General features: G+C 54.3%; 6 protein-coding genes across 6 annotated transcripts; 1 reads left to right on the top strand and 5 right to left on the bottom strand.

The window, feature by feature from the left end:
* Nucleotides 1-2,920: 2,920 nt before the first annotated feature.
* On the bottom strand, nucleotides 2,921-3,728 carry HMPREF1541_05052 (uncharacterized protein; the record flags this gene model as incomplete). The annotated part of the gene is made up of 3 exons (XM_008719393.1): nucleotides 2,921-3,101; nucleotides 3,157-3,458; nucleotides 3,630-3,728. 3 exons carry the CDS (start codon nucleotides 3,726-3,728, stop codon nucleotides 2,921-2,923), a joined length of 582 nt encoding a protein of 193 aa, XP_008717615.1.
* A 2,209-nt stretch (nucleotides 3,729-5,937) lies between these two features.
* On the bottom strand, nucleotides 5,938-6,117 carry HMPREF1541_05051 (uncharacterized protein; the record flags this gene model as incomplete). The annotated part of the gene is made up of 1 exon (XM_008719392.1): nucleotides 5,938-6,117. The coding sequence occupies one exon, from the start codon at nucleotides 6,115-6,117 to the stop codon at nucleotides 5,938-5,940; it is 180 nt and encodes a 59-aa protein (XP_008717614.1).
* Nucleotides 6,118-7,334: 1,217 nt separating this feature from the next.
* On the bottom strand, nucleotides 7,335-8,231 carry HMPREF1541_05050 (uncharacterized protein; the record flags this gene model as incomplete). The annotated part of the gene is made up of 1 exon (XM_008719391.1): nucleotides 7,335-8,231. The coding sequence occupies one exon, from the start codon at nucleotides 8,229-8,231 to the stop codon at nucleotides 7,335-7,337; it is 897 nt and encodes a 298-aa protein (XP_008717613.1).
* Nucleotides 8,232-8,719: 488 nt separating this feature from the next.
* On the top strand, nucleotides 8,720-9,232 carry HMPREF1541_05049 (40S ribosomal protein S23; the record flags this gene model as incomplete). The annotated part of the gene is made up of 2 exons (XM_008719390.1): nucleotides 8,720-8,981; nucleotides 9,054-9,232. The coding sequence occupies 2 exons, from the start codon at nucleotides 8,720-8,722 to the stop codon at nucleotides 9,230-9,232; spliced, it is 441 nt and encodes a 146-aa protein (XP_008717612.1).
* Nucleotides 9,233-9,761: 529 nt separating this feature from the next.
* On the bottom strand, nucleotides 9,762-11,390 carry HMPREF1541_05048 (uncharacterized protein; the record flags this gene model as incomplete). The annotated part of the gene is made up of 3 exons (XM_008719389.1): nucleotides 9,762-9,956; nucleotides 10,011-10,800; nucleotides 10,861-11,390. 3 exons carry the CDS (start codon nucleotides 11,388-11,390, stop codon nucleotides 9,762-9,764), a joined length of 1,515 nt encoding a protein of 504 aa, XP_008717611.1.
* Nucleotides 11,391-12,265: 875 nt separating this feature from the next.
* HMPREF1541_05047 (uncharacterized protein) lies at nucleotides 12,266-13,991 on the bottom strand (the record flags this gene model as incomplete). Its single annotated transcript, XM_008719388.1, has 7 exons — nucleotides 12,266-12,625; nucleotides 12,674-12,942; nucleotides 12,989-13,195; nucleotides 13,249-13,333; nucleotides 13,386-13,459; nucleotides 13,511-13,829; nucleotides 13,956-13,991. The coding sequence occupies 7 exons, from the start codon at nucleotides 13,989-13,991 to the stop codon at nucleotides 12,266-12,268; spliced, it is 1,350 nt and encodes a 449-aa protein (XP_008717610.1).
* Between the last annotated feature and the right edge of the window lie 1,067 nt (nucleotides 13,992-15,058).

Below are 15,058 nucleotides of genomic sequence, written 5' to 3'. Positions count from 1 at the left end.
CAGTTCTGGGACGGTGGCCATGCAGTCGTGGCAAGCATGGACAGAGACCCCCGTATGTCGGCTTCACTTGGAGCAGCGACTAAAACAATGCGGACAAGTCCTCGGGTGGTTGCAATACTGTAGGATCTATCACCATTGTCGAGGCGTCGGTGGTAAAACTTAGCTCGGTGATCTTGCAAAGGGGCCCAAAGTGATGACACTTCATTGTCGACCTAGTAGTGGGTCCCGCTCGCACACGTGGAGCACCGCAAAGCATGGATGCAGCAGGACTTTCAGTTGGTGCAAAGTCATCAAATGCGAGATTCGGCGGTGTGCTGAACCATGGGTCAGGGACCAGTCTCCGGGCCTGTTGGGGGTTGCCGGCTTGCTTCAGCCCGAGCAAGCGGGTCCTGTCGCGGACATCCCTACAATTCTGGGCAATTTATTGTGGCCCCTGCCTCTTTGTGGGTTCTTTTGCTGCTGAGTCAAGTGTTTCCTGCTAAGGAAGCACTGCTCAGTCAGCGGAATGATGATAGTGAAGTCCTTTGTCTGGGTTCGTCCGGAACTACGCTGATATAGGCTGTCCAACTTGCCGCGCGGCCGCTCAGCTAGTCGACGGTATTGGTTCTCTCGCACATCAGGGTTCGGCTCGTTGCAGGACCTCGCAGGTCGGCGTATGCCGGGAGGTATTGACAGTGTCCAGCACTGCCAGCACGGTCAACCGTTGCAACAGCCGCACCTGTGGACTGAGGCTAGTTTGATTCATACAGTGGGGCGTTGAGATAGTCATCGATATGTCGCGGGCCTGAGCCTTCGAAACGTCAGCCAATGACATTGTGGGCAGACGCCTGTGCTATAGAGTTAGTAGGTCATCTTATGCACCAAGAGTGGTTCGCACGGAGAATCTCATCGGATTAGTGCTTATTCGACGCTCATCCAAAGTCCCATGAGCCCTGAATCACCTCTCATGATGAAGTGGTGCGGTTCTTGGCTGGTGTCGTTACATGGTTGGAACCACATTGGCACCTTCTGGTGGCGACACTGGCTGAAGAAAGGGGCTTCATGTAGGTGCTTAGCTCGCTCCACCGGGCTACCAAAAGCGGGCAGCGATTTCTTGCCACAGAGGTAGCGTGGTAAGCGCAGGGACAATTCGATAGCGACCTGGCTCCCAGCAGCATTGCAAAGGACAGCCTACCCACGGCAGCGCTGCAGAAGGCTGTGTTGGGTCACTCGGAAGGCTTTATAGTGGCTGAACTCTTTTGTACGAGGCAATTGCCCGATTCAGAGAAGTGCAAAGTTGTAACGACGAGTCTGAAGGGGGTAAGAAGTCACGACAGGTGCGAGGCGGCCAGGATCGGTCGTGGTGAGGACTGGCGGGGCGTGGAACCGTGGGAGAGGTTGCATGATGTCGCCACCGTATCGATTTGCAAGAGCGCCGCTTGCTGTCAAATACGTTAGACGAATGAGGACGTCGCAGAAGCGATACTGTTGCGGCAAAGGTTGTGGAAGTGAGAAGGAGAAGGCGACCACGGCAAAAGCACGCCTTCCGAAGGGACGGGTACGAACCAATCAGAGCTTCGGATCGACATTCTCGATACCCCGGCTTGGATCGACTTGCCCGATCAATGTACAGATTAATTACCGTTCTTGTCTATGGCCGTAATGCGTTGAGTTCCCTGAAAACGGCTATAGGTAGGCACCAGGGATCGGGGTGTGTTGATAGAAGGTCGCAGAAAACATGATGTGGAATTGGTCTTGGTACACCTTCCAAGCCCGTCCAGATTACTAAGACCGGCTTCCCTTCTTGTTGGGCCTGCGATCCGGCTGGGCGAATCTATGAGCGACAGGGGAAACACAGCATCCGTATGAGGCGCTGTCTTCTGGAATGCCGTCATCTCACTGTTTCGTCCTTTGGAGCTCCCGCGCAGTAGACACAAGGCAGGTACAGCTGGCCATCCTACAGTACTAGTCAGCAACACGCGACTTTGTCAATAGCTACCGGATTGATCGATAATTACTCAAGTAGGCAGGGCTAAAGTGCGTGACAATTGTATTGTATCCTTCGAGAACCGCTTGCCATGCCGGTCGATGTTAGACGATCGATCCACTACTAAACTCGATTCGAATGGCATGGAATACTCGATCCTCTCTCCTAACTCGTGGTGTGCAGAATCGTCGATCAGTCCCGAGCAGCAACACCTCGCTTGATAGATAGCATTTGTCAGATAGATGCATCCCTATACCGAATTGTCAATCATTTCAGACCGTCTTGAACACTACATGCGTGTCCGTGGTAATCGATCGGAAGCTTGCGCCCTGTTGGCTCTAGTCGCCGAGGCTGGAAGTGGCTCTGGTGGCTTGTCCAAATGACGAAGCCCTACCTCTACTCGGCTCTCGGGCGTATCGTATCCCCCAAAATGCCTCGTTCAGCTTCTTCGCCTAGATGCCACATATGTTGTGCACTGCTTCAATGACGTTCGAGAGACAGTGAGCTCGTCCGCTGCTCCGGGGCTAGACTGCTGCCTTTCGCGTGGTTGCACGAAGCTAACGATATGCAGATGTAGTCAGAGCGAGGTGGCGAGAGACTGCGGTAAGCGAGACTGGTGGAATTATAAAGGCTGAATTCTAAGGGGCAAATTCTTTAGATAAGCTGCTGTCAATGGCCCTTTGCGATGGCCAGTGGCCACCCCGGTAGCCTCGTGACAACACAATAGAACGAATGAGCACAGTATCGTACACTGCCAGCAGCTAATGCGGCGCTCCTGGAGCATTTCGCTTCATCCTTCCTCCTGCATCATCAGCGGCACGTCTCCCAGTTCTTTCGCTGCACACCATCGCGCTGTCCGGATCGCTGGGTCCCACGTGGATGCTCTGGTGCCTGTCTTGGTGCCTGCCCGTGGCGACATGGACCACCTTCTTGATTTGTCGTGCACAAAGGCAATCAGCGGCCGGTCGTGCTAGGCGGCTTACCATCCCAGTGCTTGAGCATCTGCCTGAGAGCCGTTGTCCACTCGGTCTTGGTGGCTTCGACAAGGCGGTCGAATTCGGCTTTGGTTGGCTTCTTGCCACCCCAGGTATGTGGTTTCGCTGCAAGGACCCGTGCATGTTTCGCCACAAGATTCCTAAGCAAAGAGTTAGATCGGGTTGCAGGGTAGACTGAACATTCACCCAACGTACTCTCGTTCCATCTTGACAAGCACCAACCAGCAAAAGTTCCAGCTGCGGACGCTGTTCGGATCGTTGACCACGAGCTGCTTGGCCTCGTCCAGGCACTCGGAGCTGAAAGGTATGCGCTTGGTCAGTCCACGAAGTTCGTTCAGCAGGTTATTCGAGTTGACGTAGTGGCGCCACGCGCTGGTCATGGGCTCTGTGACCTCGGCCGAGTCAAGGTACGCAAAGATCTTCTCGATGCGACGCAGTTCCGTAATCGTGTTGACCCGGTGCGTCCTCAAGGATTGGATCAGCTGATCTTTGTTGTTCTGCAGCCATGTCAGTGAGCTGAGCCCCGAACTTGAGTGCGCGATGCGAAGCAAGACCGAAGCAAGGAGAGATACACACAAATGGAATTTATAGGAAAGACAAATGAAAGGGGTGGGATCAAAATCACACGCATGGACAAAGGAATTTACAAAAATGAAGCCGGGACTAACTTGGCTCATCGCCCGAGGGTCGACTGGCGTACCCGGGGACACAAGCTGATACTGCCGGGGTGAGCGTCCTGACGTGGACGTGGGCGAATGTCGTGACATCGTGGCGTCGATCTCTGCTGCGTGTAGTCCAGCGAATGTTGGTTCGGAGGCGGGTACGTCGATCGGATCGACCTGCTGAGTAGAAGGCTGCCTGTCCTGCTGTCCAGAAGAGGTCGCGGGCTGATCAGTATCTGCGATATCTGTGAGAATGGGCTGTAGATATAGTATAAGGTCTTGGAAGCTTGCCTGAAAGCTCGGGGCTGTCCTCCATACACGCACTTTCCCGTCAATACTGCAGGTTTGACGTCGGAATAATGTTTTGGTATGTAACGGCTGAGGAGCTAAGATAGTCGAATACGCGCCTGCAGCATACGTCGAAACCAAAACACTTAAGGTAGAGGGTGTGGTGAAAAAATTAGTCAGGGTGCAGCAGCTCGGGCAAGGAATCGTAGTGCCCAAGGCGGAGAATCGTTCTTGAGGTCAAGGCTGGACTAGAGCAGTACACTTTCCAAGACCAGTAATGTAGATGACGAAGAGACGGGCGTTTGCTTTTGTCCTTCTATGTCCGATGAACGATTGTGCAGCATGCTTTTCCCACCCCGAGAGAGGCGCACAGGGCCCTCTTATGGTATGAGGGCAGCGAACCTGCGGTCAAAGAGGTCAATTGACAGGCGGAAGAACCTCTCGTAGCCAAGTGCCTTTCTGGGCGTGAGCATCATATTGCCGGGTCAGTTCGTTACCACTCTGACAGGCAAGCAAAAGGTCCAAGGCACTCTGAGACCCCCTGCTGGCGTTAATGACATAGTACTTGTCGTGCTATTCATCAGCCCTACGGGCGACAACCGCAAAATGGCTAGTGGCTGAGATCGTGGCCAAGTGGTCAAGTGGGCAAGATCAGGGGCAGTATTCAGCTCCTAGGGCTGTATACACTCTGGGGGAGCATCTAGTCAGAACTTAGGTCATCGTTGGCGACTAAGCATCACGTCATGGAACGATTGGAAGCTTCAATGGGGGTCAATCGAGAAGCTGCGATGATGGTGGCGGATCATAGCCTTGCCGAAGAGTGGCAAGGGAGACGCGAGAACGTGCAGGACAGACGCTTTGGGACAAAGCTGTGGCTGATGGTGCCGCCAAGATTAGTGAGATGGCTTGATTCTGATATGTCTTGGACCCCACGTTGCCCAATCGGGTAGAAGCTGAGCGTGGTTCGAGAAACTGGTAATCTTTTGGCCCGAAGAATCCTGATCCGGGGCTGGTGCTTATGCCAGAGCCTTGACGGTGACTCGAGACTGGTAGGAAGTTCCGACAGCCGAGTCTCTGTAGAAGCTAGTTGTTCGATCGGAAACGATACACTGTTGTATGCGGCCCACTCAGCATGAGAGGTGTGTACGAGGCTGTGCATCGTCTACCAGTTACCCGGTCTCCGGCCTGCAACGGCCCGCCGAGCAAGATTCAGGCCAGCACGAGCATCAGTATCCGTACCACAGCCCTGCATTAGAAGGGGACTTCCATCCTGGTGAGACTAACTGATTCGGATCATTTGCAAGATCCTAGCAGACTTCTGGTAGGGCGGCCCAAGCTGAAAGCCCCATACATGCAGTAGCGCACCACATTGTCGGCACCTAGTCGTTGCGAAGCCGTGCAATCAGAGGCTTCTGAGAAGACCTTGTACGACAAGCGTCAACGTCGCGCTCACCATCCACAGGCGCCCATAGGCCATACCAAGGAGATGCCATCGCCTTTGTATGCTCATTTGCTTCAGTTGCCCGCCACAGCTAGCTTACTGTGCATCTCCAGGCAGTGAATATGCAGCCTCAGCTCCAAGGATGTTTCATTCCATGTAAAGACGCATCAGTCAGCAGACTTGTTTTCTTGAGGCTCGTTCATCGTGGACCACGTGGGCCCGAAGGAAGACCACCTGGACGCTGTCGGGGAGGAGGAGCTGTACCGTAGGAATTTGGAGTCCCCGAACCGGAGTATGGGTTGCCTCCGCCACTGGCCCACGGGTCAGAAGCAGACACGTAAGGCGAACCCCCGCTCCCTGAATCGTAGCTATTTGCCGATCCAGAAAAAGACGACTGGCCTTGGGGCGCAGGAGAGCTTCTCCCGCTACTTCCACCCTGTAGTCGCGCACGGAGACGATCTCGTGATCCCATCGCAGCTGGGGTTGCCGAAGCTGTGTTCTGAAAACTGCCTGCCCGCTGACTTGGGAGGGGTCTGGCGGCCGAGGACTGTTGAGCATAAGATGGAACCGCGCCTGCCTGCTGGCTCATGGAACCGTCATGCGACCGCAGAGACTGTGGTGTTGGACGGGGTGCTCGAAGGCTCTGGGGTTGTGGTGCCGCTGCCGCCGCTGGCGCAGGCGACGAGTCCCATAGGTCTGAAAGTCCTCCTTGTCCAGCTGAGCTGTTTCTTCCAAAGTCCGGTTGACTACCGTATTGCGAGCCATATCCGCCGCTATACTGACTGTAAATATTTTGTTGCACTACCGGAGCGGGCGCTGGCTTCTTCGGATCTGGTGGAAGCCACTCAGGAAATGTCCGACCTTTCTCTGTGTAATATGCACGGAGCACGTTGGAAACGTGTGAACAGTCTTCATAGTCCGGGTCGTCCTCCTCCGCGTCCTTTGTCAAAGCTTTCCGAAGTGTGGCAATGCGCGATGAGAATGTGCTTGACCAAGTCGAACTTGCCGCGTTCGGGGGCGGAGTGGGTGCGCCGTATGGCGGCGTTGAAGTCGTAGAGTTGCTGGACGTGAAGTACGAGAGATACGACGCCATTTCCGCTGCAATAGGAACAAGGTCTCTGCGCTTCGACAATGGTGAGGACGTGAGCAGTTGGTGCGTACAGAGAGGGTTCGTCTGAAGCAACGAGGGGTTTCGGCGCGGATGCGCTACACCCGCTTGTTGCTCACTGACACAGCAGAGGCAGCGGGCCCCACTTCCCCAATAACTGCCCGTAAGGCTGCCTCTAGTATACCATTGAGCGTGGCATTATTGTTCTCACATCTACTGTCTGGCCGATATCACATAGTACACGATCCGCAGAGGAAAATCGAAGAGTGTGGCTGGCGATGAGCACGTAGTGATAGCAGTATCCTCTTTTGTGTTGATACAAATTCCATGGCACATGGATACCAGGCATAAAGGAAACCTCTGCCAGTAGTGGGGAGGCATCTATATTCATTACCTTGCAAGAACACACGCCCATTACTACTCCAACACATCTCGGTTTCACTGCTTGTAGCCGTCACAGGCGTAATTGACCCGAGCTCCATGGACCCTTCCCGAATTCTCAGAATCATTTGTGTACAGACCGTAGTTCGTCGGCCGTGACCCGCTATGGTTTCTGCAATTTGCATTGGTGAGCTCACAATGCTCGGGAGAGGGCGCTCTTGTCGACCTTGGACATGTTCAACGGGCACCCTGGTGCTAGTGTGAGATAGGAGCGAGCCATACGTCAGTGCGATGGCTGTTGATCGGATCGAAGGATGCCCGCTCTCAAAGTGAGCAGGTCCTGTTCAGTGGACAAAAGCTGTCTCTACCACTGGGCCCTTCCGATTCATACTGCTGCATCTGACCTGGCTGCGAGTTATAGTGGCTATTAGAGAGTGGTTGTCCCTCGAAGGCCACCCTAGAAATAATCTAGTCAGCATTTCCCCTTCTCGTCTCACGTCCTGTGGCTCATAGGACTGTCTGCCAACACGCTCGCGCTGGCATCAGTTGGAGTTTCGACAAAATCGCCACTTTCGGTGCCGGTAAGCTCTGCATCGCCCGCGCTCAGAGCACTGTCATCGTCATTCCAGATTTCTCTGCTCTCGCGCTCAACACGTCTCATTGCGCTTGCAACCTCGTCCAGCCGCAGCACCACATCCAACACGCCACGATTTACTTGTTGGAAATAACGATCGTTGGCCTCCCTTCGTCGTCTAGCAAGTTGAATATCCCTTTCGGTTTCTTGCTCCAACGTTCTGTCCCCAGACGCGCTGTTGCTGCGACTGCCACGCTTGCTGCTTGGGAGGCCAAAATTGGTGCCTGCACTGACATCGCCTCCTTCAGCATCGACATTCTCATGGTCCGTGATCTCGTCAGCTTCACTCTTCGCCCAGGCTTGAGCCAACGATAATTGTGCAGTCCTCAAATCCTCGAGCGCCTTGGCATGGTCTGCGCCAAATACATGCGACGGATTCATAGCGGACAGTTCGACGTCCGCCAGCGTCTTCTGCATCTCTGCCCAATGGCTTTCTGCCCTGAACTCATCGACACGAATGGATGGGTGGCGAAATGAACTCCCAGAGAAAGAAGTAGCCGGCGGTATTTTGGACGGTCGAGGCAACCCACGACTCCGATTAGTAGAGTCTTGATCTCTTCGCTGACTCTCGTCTGGGAGAACCAACGAGATGTGCGATGCATTTTTGGACGGTGGGCCCTTGAACAACGTTGGTGGAGGCAGCCGAGCTGTAGTTGTTCTGTTCTGGCCTGCCAGCTTGGGTCTCGCCGTTGGCGGAGAGTGGCCATCTCCAATCGGTGTCTCGAGCTGCGGAATATTTCGCGATGAGCCCGCCATCCTGATAATGGCAGAGAGCTGGTGCTCTCACCAATCGTTTGTTTGCCTCCGTTATTATTGCATTGACCAAAGTAGAGGCAGGAGTGAAGTCGAGACAGCCTCCCAGAGCTTATAGTAGACGGCAACTCGTGTCAGAAGATCCACCGGATTGCGCAAAACTCGCTGCTGGCCGCCGGAGCAGATCTTCACGTGACACTGTAATCTTGGCCAAAACGCACACTGAAATCCGAAGCTTGGCTTTTCTCAGGACTGCATCTAATCGCCAGCGACCTCACTACTCTTCGACACCACCTCCTCCGATCGATCTCTGTCCATCAACGTCGCCAGTAAGCCCTCCTACTCGATCTCTGCCACGCGCACTGGTCTTTCCCACGACCCTATATCCGTTGTCCCGCTCCAGCCTCTGCGCAGAGTCCCGCAAACAGGCCTGCGCCCGCCATTCCCAAAATCGCCGCACAAGCAAAAAGACTGACACACATTCTACAGAGATGACCAACAGAGGCAAGCCCCGCGGTCTCAACGCCGCCCGCAAGCTCGTACAAGCCCGCAAGGACGGTCGTTGGGCCGACCTGCACTACAAGAAGCGCCTGCTCGGCACCGCCTACAAGTCCTCGCCCTTCGGAGGTTCCTCTCACGCCAAGGGCATCGTGCTCGAGAAGGTCGGCGTCGAGGCCAAGCAGCCCAACTCTGCCATCCGCAAGTGTGTGCGTGTCCAGTTGATCAAGAACGGCAAGAAGGTCACCGCTTTCGGTACGTCTCAGCACCCCCAAGAGTATGGAAGAAGAGTTTGGTGGGAGCGTGATTGCTAACGGCGAGGACTAGTGCCCAATGACGGTTGCCTCAACTTCGTTGACGAGAACGACGAGGTCCTGCTCGCCGGTTTCGGTCGTAAGGGCAAGGCCAAGGGTGATATTCCCGGTGTGCGATTCAAGGTCGTCAAGGTGTCTGGTGTCGGTCTGAGCGCTCTATGGAAGGAGAAGAAGGAGAAGCCCAGATCGTAAGCGGCGAAATCGTGATGGAGAATCGACAACGTGTACGCTCTCAGGAATTCCAATCTTGAGGCGATACAATCTCATGCATGGGGCAGTGGGTCTTAGATGAAGGGGCCCAAACGGCCGCACTTTTGATGTGACGGCTCGCCAAAAGACAATGCTGCAAGCAATAAGGACTTCCGCAGCGCCTACGAGGGGTTGCAGGCCGAATGGTCGTGAAGGCCATCGTGCTCAGCCTCAAATGAAAACAATTTCAACCCACATCAGACTCCAGGTCCTAACTTAACTGTCGCTATGGCATCCATGCCTTGGGGAGGCGTTCTCAGAACAAACAACGGTGAACCCTGGCGAAGACGGAACCATTCTTATTACTATGAACGCCTGAAGCCGTCTATTGCCAAACACCCGCTGAAACCACCACAAATAGGCATGTACTTTTTGACAATTCGTCCACCCTATAAGGGCAGACCGACGTAAACCTCACATTCAACCATCGCTGCGACAAAGTCAGTGGCACCTCCATAAGCCTCAAACCCGATCAGTGCACAATATCAAGCGGATCCCTCTTCAACTCATCGTTCAGGACAGTCAATCCCTTGCGTCCTTTTCGCCCCCTCTCAGTGCCCGTGGGGCTCTTCTGCTCATCGCTAATAGGACTTCTAGCTTCATCATCTTCATCACTCGCGCTTGGACTCGGGGGCTGGGAATCCCTAGGTCCACGGCCCTTCATCATCTACTCCTGGTCAGCATCTCGCGTTTGACTTGGGCTATGTCTGATGCAACTTACCCAGCTCTTCACACCTCCAATCAGACCTAGCGCATATCCTTGAGCAAATTCCTCGCTCTTGCTCAGACCCAGCTGCAATCTGCCTGGACTATCACCTCTGGCACTGCCGGCACTGCCCGGGACCTCTAGGTGCTTGAGATGCTCCGTGCCTGTCGGACTCTTCAAGGTAGTGCTGCTAAGGCCATCGTCGCTCTTCATCCGCCTTAAGAAGGGTGCCGGACTGCTGGGCCTGCTGTTGCCACCAAGCCAGAAAGACCTCAGGTCTCGGCCTACCTCTCCACCAGCTGCCGTCCAGTTGGTTTTGATGGAGTCTCTCAGCTCTGACACGTGTCGTTTGATGTCCAGCTCGTTCTTTTTTAACCAACTGACATTGAGCTCTTGCCTGGTCGTGCCTCTCTTCAACTGCCGGCTAATGTATTTTTCGTAATCCCTCACAATCTTTGTGATGATGCCGGTGGTACTGACACCCTCCGTACGTTGGGTTACCAGAAACTTGCCCTGCTTCTTGATCGGCGCGTAGATATCATCTCCCTCGGCCGCACCGTAAGGATCGTCATCATGCGCGACATAGTCGATTCTGTGCTCGGCAAGGAATTCGGCGGTCACGACCCACGGGCAATTGGGCAGCACCTCGTCTACCCACTTGCAGTGACGTACGGTTTCGGCACGCTCGGCACCGGAGAGCACGGTGAGACCCTTGCGGCGCAGTGTCTCTGCGTCGCCTGTTACGCCAACGATGAGATAGGTGTTAGGGAAAATGGTCTTGGCTTGCTCGAGTTGGCGCATGTGGCTGAGGTTGGATTGTCAGTAAGCATGAAAGATGGGGTCTATGGGAATGGGAGGTGCGTACCCGAGATGGAAGAGGTCGAAGACTCCGTCAGCATAGACGCGCACGGGACGGCCTGCCGGCGGGGAATTTGTCTTGTAGCCGCCAGCAGGATGAACGAGTTCCTTCGGCGGCTGCTCCATGGCACGGTCCTCCTCGGAATTGTCGACGTTGATGCTCTTAGCATTGCTGGTAGCACGCGTCTTCCTCTTTGTCTTCGATTCTATGTCCTGACTATCTTCCGTGGTGCTGCTGGGCTCGCCAGGGTCATGGTGCGCGATCTCGGCGTCATGCGACGTGTCCATGCCGTTCATCGCTGCGTCCGTGGCGTTCGACTTTGTGCGTGCCCGCTTATTAGGGGGCACACCGGCGCTGTCGACGGAGTTGCTTGTAGCATGCTTTCGTCGCGTGTTGTGCGAGGGTGATTCGGCCAGCTCTTCGCCAGAGGCATCACGCGAGGACGGTTGCAGCATGTCTGCAGTAGAGGACTTTGCGAGCTCGGAGGCAGCTGTTCGCTTGCGCTTCGCGGACCCTGTGGAAGAAGGAGACGACATCTGTCGGGACTGGTAGAATGGAGCTTGCTGAAGAAGATATACAGAAGCGGAAGTGGGCGATCTTACGGTCTCGGAAAGGGGTGTGGTACCGGAGTCCAGGGCCTGAGGCCGCACCAGATTGACCAGATGCTACACGTGCCTGCCAAGTTTTGGGAGGCCCTGACGTTTAACCAGTAAACAGGAGATTGGCTTATACGAAGAACATCGATAGATGGGGGCAGTATCAAGACCTTGAATCGATGCTATCTGGTAACTTGCAAGCTGAGTTTGTGGGGAGGGGTTGTCCGCGTCTCTTGACAGGCGCGGGATATCGACGCAGACACGTCACGGACGTCGAGAGACGAGAGACACATTAGCTGTGCTTCCGCCAAAAAAAACAACTTTTTGGGCGCTTTTAAACGTCATCTTGCGTTACAAGACCACTAATTGATTTGAGCCACTTCGAGCCGGGTTTGCTCAGCCACAGCTTGGGAGGCGAAAGCGATATCCCTGCAATGTCTGTCACTACTTCTAGGGATCAGAAAGGGTGGTGGAAAAGATGGCATGAGTGCAATATTTTGGGCCTATGAACAAGCACCCACTCGTGCCAGCCACAGGCATCTGCGAAAAACAGAGTCTGGAGGCTTGCCTTCCTACGCCACACGTGCTGCCAGCCAGCAAGATAAGGTCTTCCATCTTCCATTTCCCGTCCCAAGCGTGTGCACATCAACATTCATGCATGCATCAGACTCGTATCGTTGCGCTGCCAGCCCTGCAACGGACTATCTAGGCTGCCACACTGCTTGCATCTTCTTTATTCGATGAATGGGGGTATCGTCCTTCGTGAGAATGCTCGTCACCGTAGTCCAAGGCAAGGTGCGTGGTCAAAAAGATGTCTAAGTCTCCTTCTTGCTGTCCCCTTCGTCAGCAACCGCCTTGATGGTTGCGGTATCGTTGCCATCCGCCGTCTTTTGTTGCTCCTGCGGTCCTGGAGTCCCCTCACGCTCGCTTCTGATTGGGTCAACATCGGACGTATCGGGGTTGGTTTTCTTGATTTGGTTCTCGGTGTCTTTGTCCTCCTCGGTATGGTCAAACATGTCTGCGTCGTCAGAGTCTGTCAGAACTTCAGTGCCGTCTCCCAGGAGGATGATTCTACCACGGCTGCCGAACCCACTTCTGTTCCTCTGATCGAGGTCCAATTCATACTCATCAGGGCTTTCGTGACCGTACTGATGTCGCACACCGGGACCCCGGAACTCAGCTGTGTTGCGTTAGTATACAGACTCGAGGTCAGGAACTAGGACTGACTTGCCGTACTCGGGCGGCGCACAAGGGCCATCCCCATCTGCCACGCGCTTGGCTATTAATTCGTACCATTCTTCCTTGGTACGGCCGTGCAGCAGACCGACCACGATCATGGTCATGTTATCACAGCCAACACCGCCGGTCTCGCTGTTTGAGGCCAGACAATTGTCCATCATATTCTCGCAGATCGATTGCAGGTCCTGCTTCGCTGCAATACCTCTTCTGACGAACTCCACGACGGCTTGAGAGGACTGGCAATCCCAAATTCCTGACTCGATTAGTATTGAGCCGTTCTTGGGACCATGTGGGCCTACCATCACAAGCAATGACGAGAAACTCATCATCGTCTGAGACCTCGTGCGAAATCACATCGGGGAAGGCCGTCACAATTTGTTGCTCGGGTGAAAGGTCGGCACTCTTCTTAAATTCAAAGTCGCCGATGGCACGCGACAGAGCGAGATTGCCATTGACTCGACCGAAGTCAACGAAGCCACCGGCGGCGCTAATACGAGCTTTCTCGCCTACAGCGCGTGAACGTCTGGACAAATATCTCCGGAACGGTGAGCGAACCTACCTTCATTCTGAGGTTTGTGGTCGAATGACAGAGGCTTCGCCCGGCCTTTGACACCGAGCACTGATCTCGAATCTCCAGCATTCGCCTAGACGTGTTAGTGAATGTTCTGAGACGAATGCGACTAATTTTCAGCATACCACCCAAATCTTGTCCTTAGAGATTATGCCAACCGATGCAGTGCAACCAGAAACCTCGTCCTCGTATCTCGTATCTGTAGCCGGTCAGTAACCGTGCCCGGTAGTCTGGTGTACGGCTCGATCACCATTGAGAATAGCCCGGTCTGTAGCGAGAAACCCATCTTTCAAGGCCTGTTCAATATCACCTTTCGAATAGGCTTCTTGCTTGGCCACGATCTTATGGATGTTCTCGCCCGCGAACTGGGCTACCTTTTCTCCGCCATGGCCATCGTAGACACCAAAGAACGACAGTCTTTTGTCGGGTGGGGCGGCTTGTTGTTGCTTGCCCTCTTTCTCGGTTTGTAGATCGAGGATCGCTGCATGTGCATCTTCCATGCTTATACGCCATCCCTGCATGGCCGATAGGCCGAACACGACGCAGTCATCAGCACCCTCGTGGGAGATCTAGAGTAGATATCAGCGCTGAGCTTTTGAACCACGAGTATGGCAATCCGCCAACATTTGTCCAAAAGCCATGGGGCACGAGAATATTGTCGTGATGTAAGCGGACGAGTGCGTGCGGTTATTCACCTTTTCTACAACAGGCTCTGACAAGGTCTGACCCATGGTGACTGATTGTCACTTGATGATGAACGTAGAGTTTGGTGAGTGTTCATATACTTGGGTCCTGCTTTTCGAAGATCGTGATTGAAGGCGGATGGAAGAGGCACGAGGCACGAGGCACGGACGTGGCAGACTTCACACTAGCTTGGTGGGGCGGCGTTCGCAGGGTCTGCTGGTGGCGATACGGGGGCGGCGGGGACGAAGAAATTGGATCTCGAGCCTAACAAGAGAAGGCGCACGGAAACGCGACTTGCAGTGCGGACGATGAGCGGCAGGAATAGGATGTTGCTGCGTAAAATGACGACAGCAGCAAAGATGCCAAAAGACACGAACAGGGTGCGAACGGTGGAGGAGCTGCAGTTCCAACGCCAAGCCATGAGCCGGGCGCCTCTGGCTTCCAACACGCTTCCAGACCGACCTTGACAGGCATTCAGTGGTTCTCCAGCTCGCCATATGTCTCCCATCAGTACTGCTGTTGTTTTTCTATTCATCAATATGAGTTGTTCTATATCCAACATGAGTTCTTTCACATTGTAAACCATCCTGCCCATGTTTTATACCCACGCTACCCGCTACCTCCCAGTCAGCATAGTACTCGTGGAGAGGAGCCAGCCATATCATGCCCGGGGACTAGGTCAGACGCCGGTCCGACTGCATGAGCAACCGTACCTTATCAATTCTCTTCGCCAGGCAGTCTTCACCAATCCTCTGCATGCGTGCTCGGCCACCTCACCATAGCCGTCGAGACAGGCACCTATTGGCGTCAACTACTACCAGACTCTCGATGCTCTTACTCGCACATAGGTTTTTACTCACTTTCAGCTCTGGAACATCCAACTCAGTTTCACCTACTTGGATGAATCCAACCTTGTAGTACAACGGCAGGCCTGCTGGTCGGGCAAATAACCATATAGGTACACGCATGTCATCCGCTTCCTCGGTAACATGCTGCATGAGCTTGCCAGCGATTCCCTTACGCTGGTGTTTGGGATCCACCATCAGACGACGAATGACTAGCGCACAGGTCTGTATCAGCCATGGCCCCTTCGCGGGTGAGGGAATCAACGCAC

Source organism: Cyphellophora europaea, assembly GCF_000365145.1.
Source record: "Cyphellophora europaea CBS 101466 unplaced genomic scaffold supercont1.4, whole genome shotgun sequence".
Taxonomy (NCBI): domain Eukaryota; kingdom Fungi; phylum Ascomycota; class Eurotiomycetes; order Chaetothyriales; family Cyphellophoraceae; genus Cyphellophora; species Cyphellophora europaea.
The sequence above is the reverse complement of the archived record's forward strand: the minus strand, read 5'-3'. Positions and strand labels throughout refer to the sequence as shown.